Source organism: Penaeus monodon, chromosome 35 (assembly GCF_015228065.2).
Source record: "Penaeus monodon isolate SGIC_2016 chromosome 35, NSTDA_Pmon_1, whole genome shotgun sequence".
Taxonomy (NCBI): domain Eukaryota; kingdom Metazoa; phylum Arthropoda; class Malacostraca; order Decapoda; family Penaeidae; genus Penaeus; species Penaeus monodon.
Window position 1 is genome coordinate 3,074,876 of NC_051420.1, and position 10,000 is coordinate 3,084,875.

At 46.2% G+C, this 10,000-nt stretch overlaps 1 protein-coding gene across 1 annotated transcript in view; it reads right to left on the reverse strand.

The window, feature by feature from the left end:
- The window catches only part of LOC119595181 (AT-rich interactive domain-containing protein 3C-like), a 246,444-nt gene that overhangs the window by 20,162 nt on the left and 216,282 nt on the right, over positions 1 to 10,000 (reverse strand). The window contains exon 8 of the mRNA XM_037944349.1: positions 7,817 to 8,094. Within this exon, the coding sequence (XP_037800277.1) occupies positions 7,817 to 8,094 (278 nt within the window). The remainder of the gene's footprint in view (positions 1 to 7,816; positions 8,095 to 10,000) is intronic.

Consider the following 10,000-nt stretch of genomic DNA (forward strand, 5'->3'; position numbering starts at 1 on the left):
CATTATATAGTCAGCTGATGGATCATGGAGTCAATAAACATTTTGTTGTGTGGCAGCCTCTCTGTCCTGCGCATGACCTGCGCTGACCTGTTGATGGGCGGCCGCCGCTGCCCTGCCTCCGGCCCGCTGACTCGCCGGCGGTGTGCGGCGCCCTCGCACGCGCACCGCCGCCGTTCAGGGTCGACCCGAGGGACTCGCCGGCAGGACTCGATGAGAGGACTCCACACCCAGCCCGGGAGAGATTCCTCTGCCGTCGTGTCGCCGGAATCACTGTTAGATTCACCATCACGTCGATCCACACTCCCCCCCCCCCCCCGTCACCATCACTATTTTATCACACATCGTCATGATCATCACCATCATTACCACCACACCTCATGTCACTGATATTTGCACGAGCCTCTTGCAACACTATCGCCCAGCCTCATTAGCATCACCCGCCAACACTGCAATCACAGCCTCCTCTGCATTCAACACCACCGCAATGACCACACCACTTCTGCAATCGCAACCCTCTCTGCAATCACCACCACCACCATCACCATCGCCAGCTCTGTAATCAAGAACCACCACTGCAGTCAACATCACTTCCGCAATCGCCGCCAGCACCATAATCACGCCCACCTCGGGACCATCACCATATCTTCAATCACCCACAACTACAACCTCCGCAATCACCACCACCACCACCTACCACCATCACCGCAATCACCACACAATCTCCGCCACAACCACAACCACCACCACCATCCCCGCAATCACCACCACCGCAATCACCATCACAACAATCACCACCCCCGCAATCACCACCACCACCTTGACATCAGGATTGCGTGTTGCAAGGCTCACACGGCTGCGTTCATTAGACCTTTTGCAACAACAACGCAAAACAAAAAAACAAATAATTATCTTCACAATTAGCCGCATTATATCCAAAACGGCCCTGTTGTGGTTTCTCGTCCTCTTCTTCCGATTATCTTCATTCGTGTTCTTCTTGTTCTTTGGTCGTGTTCTTTTTTTTGTCCGTGTTCTTGTTCTTCATTCGTGTCTTTTTTTTCTTTTTGTCTTGTTTTTGTGCTCTGTTCGTGATCTTGTTCTTTCGTTCTTTGTTTTTTGTCCGTGTTCTTGTTATTTGTTCGTGTTTTGTGTCCGTGTTCTTGTTATATGTTGTGCTTTTTTTTTTTTGTCTGTCTGTTTTTGTCTTTCTTGTTCCGTTTTTCTGTTCTTGTACGTGATCTGTGTTTTTGTCCTTGTTCTTTGTTTTGCCTTTGTTCTTGTCCGTGTTTTTGTCTTTGTTCTTTGTTCGTATTTTTTGTCCTTGTTCTTGTTCGTGCTCTCGTCCGCGACCTTATTCGTGTTCCTGTACTTGTTATTGCTTGTGTTCTTGATCTTGCTCATGTCCGTGGTGTTGCTCTTGTTATCATCCATGTTCTTGTTCGTTCTACTGTCCGTGTTCTTGTCTTTGTTCATGTTCATTTCATTCCTCTTTGTGTTCTTGATTCCTTTCCTTGTTATTCATATTTTGCATTCGCCATGGGTCACTTCAGCCCCACGTGACATGAACAAGGGACAGGTATGTTCGTAGCATAGTCACGCTTCTTATAATCACTTCAGTCCCGTGACGTGACATGAACGAATGGCAGATCAGTCCATGGAAGGAATCCCTATACTTAGTGGTTGATATGACAGGTCACTTTAAACTCCTTATGACATGAAAAAAACGGACAAAGGGATTTATAGAAGTGAATCGTTACTCGAGGGATCACTTCACCTCCACGAAGCGACATGAAAGAAGGTCAGATAAGATAAAAGAGAGAGAGAGAGAAAAAAACACTAATAATCCTCTCACTTCATAGGTCACTTCAACCTACGATGTGACATGATGAAACAGATAAATCCATGAAAACAAGAGAGAATTCAAGAATCACTTCAACTCCATGAAGTGACATGGAAAGAGGGACAAACAGATTCAATAAAAAAATATATATCGACTCTTGTCTCCCTCCCCCCCCCCTTTCCACGCCCACTCGCCGCCCAGGGGTGTCACCTGCGAGCGTGAGTAGGTGAAAGGTGAGCCTCGCTTTTATGACATCTTTTTCGGATGCCTTCAAAATCTGTGTTGGATTTTCAGGCCGGAAGAAAACGTGTGGGTGGAAGAGGTGAAGAAAGAGGAGGAAGAGAAAAGGAGGAGGAGGAGATGAGGAAGAAGAAGAGGAGGAGGAATAATAATAATAGAGAGTAATAAAAGGAGGAGGAGAGAAGGAAGAAAAGAAAGAGAGAAAAGAAGAAAATAAATAAGTAGAAGAAGAAGAAGAAAAAGAAGAAGAAAAAAAGAAAAGCACAATAGAGAAAAAAAATAATAAGAAAAAAAAACGAAATCTTCAACGTCAGAACCTCTAAATATCTACTTATAAAACATCTACTTATAAAACATCTACTTAAAACATCTACTTATAAAACATCTACTTAAAAACATCTACTTATAAAACATCTACTTATAAAACATCTACTTATAATGGGTGGTCCAGCACCGATCTCCCGCGTGGTAATCTCGCATTAACTTATTGTGATAATTTCCAACTTTTTTTTATGTCCTTAATTTTTTTTTCCTTTTTTTGTGCGAGAGGCAAGATTATGGAGGGGGGGGGGGTTCTGGAAGGGTGGGGTGGGGGGTGGGGGTTGCGGTTTCTCAGGACAGAGGCTTTTGAATAAATGGAACAGTGATTTTTTTTTTTTTTAAGCAGGTGCAATTCTGAACAGATTCTTATTTTCGAAGGGAAGCAGTGAATCCATACTAATAATCATCATTGTCTATGTGGTTAGAGCAATGGACAAATACTCATTAATGAAAATGTAAATGGACTAATGACACTACTTACCAAAACCACAGATGAAGCAATGCATAAACACTATTTATGAACTGCACAGCAGGACTGAATAAACGCAAATCACTGAACCGTAGACGAAATCATGAATAAAGACACCAATCATTACACTGAAACCGAGACAGCGAATGAATACCTGTCACTGAACTACAGACGAAGCAACGAATAACACGAATCCCGATTAAAAACACGAATCACTGAAGCAACGAATCACACGAATCCTGAAAAAAACAAAACAAACAAACACGAAGTAATTAAAATAAGAATCACTGAAGCAACGAATCACACGAATCACTGAAAACGATGCACTCGAAGCAACGAATAAACGCAAATCGCTCAGCCGTAGAAGATTTAACAGATATCCCTAAACACTAAACTGAAGCAACAAAAAAAAGAAAAGAAAAGAAAAAAAAGAAAAGTAGGTTTATATGTATGTGCTTCCTTTCTCTCGCGTGCGATCAGCTAAGGCCCAAAATAACGACGGTTAGAATGCGAAAAGAAGGCAGCCCTGGAACTCCGGTCTTAATATATTCAATCATTTAAAAAAAAAAGGAAATGCAAAAAAAGTGAGAAAGAAGAAGGGGTGAAAATAGGTTGAGAAAAGGCGGACACGAAGAAGGTGATAAAGATGGAGAATAGAAAAGAAGAAAATGAATAAAAATAAGAAAAAGAAAGAAGAAATGAGGAAATACCAAGACCAAGAAGAAGAAGAAGAAGAAGAAGAAGAAGAAGAAGAAGAAGAAGCAGAAGAAGAAGAAGAAAAGAAGAAGAAGAAGAAGAAGAAGAAGAAGAAGAAGCAGAAGAAGAAGCAAAAGAAGAAGAAGAAGAAGAAGAAGAAGCAGAAAAGAAGAAGAAGAAGAAGCAGAAGAAGAAGAAGAAGAAGAAAAGAAGAAGAAGAAGAAGAAGAAAGAATAGGAGGAGGAGGAGGAGGAAGCAGAGATAGTAACAGAATCAGCAAGCAGCAGCAGCAAAGTGCTTGATCAAAGACCGCGAGCGCCGCATGACCGAGCCCGCCATCCTGTCGCAGAACCGGAGCCCCATCTGTCTGCAGGCGGTGTTAACAGAACCGATAAGGTGGTTCTCTGCGCGCGAAAGTGGAAGGAAGATCCGCGAGACCAGGTTTCCTCGTCCCTAAAGTCGGTTCTGTGATCTTCCCGGGCGAGTATGCAAATCAGGGGTGTGCGAGGAGTTTGCGGAATGCACTGCCTGTCACCTCCTCAAGCAGAAAAAGGGTGTCACACTCTTACATAAGCGACGGGACTCGTACAAGGAAGCCAGTCATTCCCCCCCCCCCCTCCCCCACGCAGCACGAAGCCGAAGTCGCGGTCGATCCACGCGGTTGGGACGCGGGAGAATGGCGGCGGCAGAGACCCATTACATGGTTGATGTCATTAAGCAAAAAATTCATTTGCACATCGTGGTTGTGATCAATCATGCACTGTTGCAGACGATCGTGGCGGCGGTGGCGGCCGGGTTAAGCGTGGCGAGAGGCTGCCTGTTGCTCGGCCATGTTGTCCGTCAGCCATACATGTGTTCGGACTCGGGAATGGACCGCCGTAGAGGAATTTTTGAACTTTTTATCGTTCTTCATATGCTGTCTCATTGAATTCTTCTATAATTCGTGGTTTATTGTTTTTGATTTTCCGTCTGGTTAAAACTCCTTATAGTTTTTATTTATTGTTAATCCAATTTTCTTTGTGGTTCGTGTTCTATCATAAAAAAAAAAAAATTTGATTGAATGCATTTCTAATTCGTGTTCTATATTCTCTAAATTTTGTTTGACCGAATTCACTTATAATTCGCGTTTCATATAACATAACTTATCTCTATTTGAATAAAGAATAAGCAGCGAAAATTGTCTCTCATTATCTGTTTCTTAACTTAGAAATCTCTGAATATAACTAATGCATATGAGTCATTGCATATATGATTACACAGGGAAATTGTGAAACCCGACGACTTATATTTTTATCATGGTCATTACTAGTCCAACATTCATTATTATCATTATTATTATTATTATCATCATCATCATCATCATCATCATCATCATCATCATCATCATCATCATCATCATCATCATCATCATCATCATCATCATCATCATCATCATCGTCATCATCATCATCATCATCATCATCATCATCATTACTAGCTGTAGTAGTAGTAGTAGTATCATTATTATCATTATCACGATGATGACGATGATGATTACCATTACCTCTTTTTCCTGACCAATTACACTACACCCATACTTACCATCAACTACCCTTTGAACATCCCCGCATAACAAACAGCGCAGACGCCCAAAGTAATGCCAGACTGCCCCTGCATCGCGCCACTCGCCAGCCCAGTCGCACACTCCTCCACGTCGTCGGCCTTCCGTGACGCCAGGGCCCCGATCGCCGCCCTCTGCGCCGTTTTTATGCGGCGCTCGGGCATGTTTGCGTGTTCACGTATCTTTGGGTTTTGCGCGGGTGAAAGCGACTCCAGTCCGAGTCCAGGTAATTGATTTCCGCGATCCGAGTGCGAATCTCGTGGCGCGCAGGTGAGCGCTGTTCCCGTCAGGCAGTGCCACGTGAGGAGCGGGCGGGTGGGGGCCAGCGCGGCGTCGTGGGTTGACAGCTACAAAGTCCGGCGTTCACACTGATACAGAAAACGTGGGTGGCTCTGACACCGCGGGCGGGGGAGCCAACCCACGCCCGCCCCCAACGCGGGCGCATCCAGCGCCGCCCACATGGTCCAAGTTCCCTCGGCTCGGCCCGCAATCTCGACCATCGTGCGGGCGCGCCTCGCCCCCTCCCGCCCACCGCCCGCCATCTTGTCGGCTGATCATTTACATACGTAATCACGGAGCAACGGGTAATTGCGATATTGCTGAGCACGGCCGTGCAAATGCAAATGTTGAAAGTGATCACGATCTGGCGGAGGATACATACACGACGAGCCGGTCGCGTCTGACGGACCTCTGTGGAAGTGTCCGTCGCGGGGCGTTGGAGGGGGAGCCGCCGTGTCTCTTAGGCTTTGAGGCTTTCGATGTATGGTGTTTCAGACTTAATGCGTAGGGCGTGGAATAAGATATTCTGTGGAATGTAGAATGTTTAATTTGAGTCTCTCTCTCTCTCTCTCTCTCTCTCTCTCTCTCTCTCTCTCTCTCTCTCATTTGTTCTTTCTTTCCCTCCCTCCCTCCTCTCTCTCTCTTTGTCTTGTCTCTCCGCCTCCTTCTTCGTTCCTTCACTCTCCATCTCCCCTTTTCTTGTTCCCATTCTTTAAGGAAACGTGCTAGAATATCTCTCAGTGGCCCCACTTTGGCCCCCACCAGCGACCTACGTGATGACTCTATCTTGAGCTACGTTGGCCCTCGTAGACCCAATTGGTATTGTTTTGGCCCTAATCAGTAATCTCAAAGCAGTGCACTTCGTAACCTTCCCTGATAACAATTTAGATCTTGTCAGTCACCTTAGAATGTAGTCCTCAATGGCATGACTTGTCAACTTCAGAAAGTAGCTCTTGATGACACGACTTTGGCTCTAGTCAGGGACCTCAGAAAACGGCACTCAGTGGCCCTATCTGACATTCCTTTGACCTTCAACCTCGGAAAATGGCTCTCAGTGACATGACTTTGACTCTCGCACACACCTCAGAAAATAGTTCTTGATGGAATGACTTTAGCCTTCGTCAACAACATCAGGAAATAACTATTGATGGAATGATTTTCTTTCCTTTGCAGCGGCCTCAGAAAATTGTTCATGATGGCATGACTCTGGCTCTCAACAGAAGGACCTTAGCCTTTACAATCAACCTCAGAAAATGGCTCTCAATGGCACCACTTTTGCCCCTGTCAGTAGAACAAGAGTGGCTCTTAATGGCGCGACTTTTGGTTATCATCAGTGCCTTCAGGAGACGGCCCTTGATGCCACGACTTTGTCGGCAACCTCCGGAACTGGTTTCGTAACTTGGTCCCTGTCATCAATCACAGAACATGGTTCTTGACTGCCCCTCTTTGGCTACTGTCAGTCAGCTCACGACTTTGGCCCTCGTCAGCAGCCTCAGAGAACGGCTTTCAATGGCACAGGTATGGCCCTCGCCTGGCAACTAAGAAGAAAACCACCTCAGAAAATGGCATTCGATGGCCCAATCTTGGCCATCATCCACCCCAGAAAATGGCTCTCGAAGGCACTAAAATTTGGCCGCCATCCACCTCAGAAGATGGCCTTCGATGGCACAATTTTGGCCATCATCGGCAACCTCAAAAAATGGCCCGATCTCACCAGCTCTTGAGGCAGATGTGCATATATTACGAATAAATAGACGAGACTGGTCGCTTGATGGCTGTATTATGCAACGTCTCGTTATAGAATTAAGAGAATTTCTCAGAAAATTAATGATTCTTCTGGACAGGTTCGCGTGTGGACTGCTTAAAATACAGTGAATAATGAATTATAACGCTGATAATTATAGCGTTAACAATTTCGAACATCACCTTCAAATATAAATACCATATTTATAGAAATCTGGATATTTTTCTTCCTCATTATATCTAATTATCATATTATAACGTGTTTTGCATATCCATATGTGTGTATATGTACACATTCATAAAGATAGGCTGGTCAAAAAAAGATAGATAGATAGATAAACAGATAGGCAGAGATGTATGGATAGACATATAAATAAACACTGTAGATACTTAAACAGAAATCCAGACACACACACACGCACACACAAACACACACACACACACACACACACACACACACACACACACACACACACACACACACGCACACACACACACACAGACACACACACACACACACACACACACACACACACACACACACACACACAACCACACAGAGAGGCACACGCACACACAGACACACACGCACACACCCAAGCACAGACGGAGCGGAGAGAACGCCACTGACCCATCAGGTAATCCTGCGCGAGCGGCGAGGGATGCAGGGCCCCGTTGCCGTTGAAGTGGCGGTGCGTCGAGAGATTCATGTGGTTCTGGAGGTTGTGTAGGTTCTGGAGAGACTGTAGGTTCTGCAGGGGAAGCAGAGGAGGACTCAGCCCCTCGCAGTAGGTGCCGTAGGGGGGGCGGCGTCCCTCCCGCTTGTTGCCGTCGACGGCAGATTGCAGGTCGGCCGGCGTGGACAGGTGCTCCTTCTCACACTCGTACGGGTACAGGTATTTCACGTACCTGCGGGAGAGGAGGGGGGGTTATCGGCGTCTAGGGGGGCGGGGATAGAGGGGGAGAGATGGGTGGAGGGACGGATCGGTAGGCAGGTGGATAGATAGATAGATAAATGGGCGAGTAGATGGGTGGGTGGGTGGATAGATAGATAGATAAATGGGCGAGTGGATGGGTTGGGTGGGTGGGTGGGTGGATGGATAGACGGATGGATAGAAAGATACAGCCAGATACACAAACTAGTAGGCAGAGAGACATAAATAGTGAGAGAGAGATATAGATAGATCTATGAGAGAGAGAGAGAGAGAGAGAGAGAGAGAGAGAGAGAGAGAGAGAGAGAGAGAGAGAGAGAGAAGAGAGAGAGAGAGACAGAGACAGACAGACAGACAGACAGACAGAGAGAGAGAGAAGAGAGAGAGAGAGAGAGAGAGAGAGAGAGAGAGAGAGAGAGAGAGAGAGAGAGAGAGAGAGAGAGAGAGAGAGAGAGAGAAAGAAAAACAAACAAACACACGCCATCACTCTCACACAATCGCCAACAACAGGTTTTTTTCACTCCTAGATTACCCAGAAGGAACATCACTCTCTCTGCGGAAGTAGGAGAGACGCAGCATCCCCAGTTTAGCAGATGGAGAAGAAAAGAAGAGAAGAAAAGGCATCAAGAGCCAAAGAAAAAACAAGAAAAAGGCAGAATACCCCACCCGCACACAGAGACGCGTACATATATACACACACATGTGCCCTCTGGTACGCTCGTATACTTTTAGCAAGCATGTATAAACAAAAACACACACTCTTAGACACATCTCTATCATAATGTCTCAAGTCTTAGAATCGCCAGGAGATTTACCACATACTATCGCTCGACTCCCGCGGCTACCGTTCAGCCTCCACACCCCGAAAACCCGCATAAAAGCGAACGAATCGCACTGAAACCTGGACAAACGTTGCGAATTTCCCGATACTTTATTATACACATTCTCCTCCCCGCCGCAATCAAGCTACAACCGGTCTTACGCTGTCTAGGACTAAGGTCTGTTTCCCACTGGCTCTTCCGTCGACCCGAGCGCCTCTCCATCGTTTCCTAATATGTATTTTGATTCACTTTAATGTATCTCAATTACACACTGCCGGGAGGGGTTGGGTCGAGGTGAGGGAGGGGGGGAGGAGGGGTTGGCTCGAGGTGAGGGAGGGGGGGAGAGGGGTTGGCTCGAGGTGAGGGAGGAGGGGAGGAGGGGTCGTTGTGAGAGAGGGGGGGAGGGGGGTCGAGGTGAGGGGGGGAAGGAGGGGTTGGGTCGAGCTGAGGGAGGGGGGAGGGAGAGGGGGAGGGGGAGGTGATGGGAAGGAGAGATGGGGGTGAGGGGAAGGAGAGATGGGGTGGGGGGAGAGGAGGGAGATGAGGGGATGGGGTGAGAAGAAGAGGTAGTGAGAGAAGAGAAGAGGTGGGGAAGGAGAAGGAGGGGGGAGGGGGAGGGGAGGAGGATAGAGAGCTTGAAGAGAGAGAGAGAGAAATAGAGAGAGAAAGAAATAGAGAGAGAAATAAAGAGAGAGATAAATAGAGAGATAAATAAAGAGAGACAGATAGAGAGAGAAATAAAGAGAGAGATAAAGAGAGAGAGACAAAAATAAAGAGAGATAAAGAGAGAGAGAAAAAAAATAAACAGAGAGATAAAGACAGATAGAGAAATAAAGAGAGAGAGAGAATTAAGGGAATGCTATTAACGTCGTGTTGGTCACTTACGAATAAGGGGAATGGCAAGATTAACGATTAAAGAAAAATACAAATATCAGAGACTATAAGGAAGGGGAGAAGGGGGGGGGGTGGAGAAAGGGAGGGAGATGGGAGTCAGGGAAGGAGGGAGGGAAGAGAGAAGGGGATAAGGGAGAGAGGGAAGGGAAGGAAAGAGAGAGAGAGAAA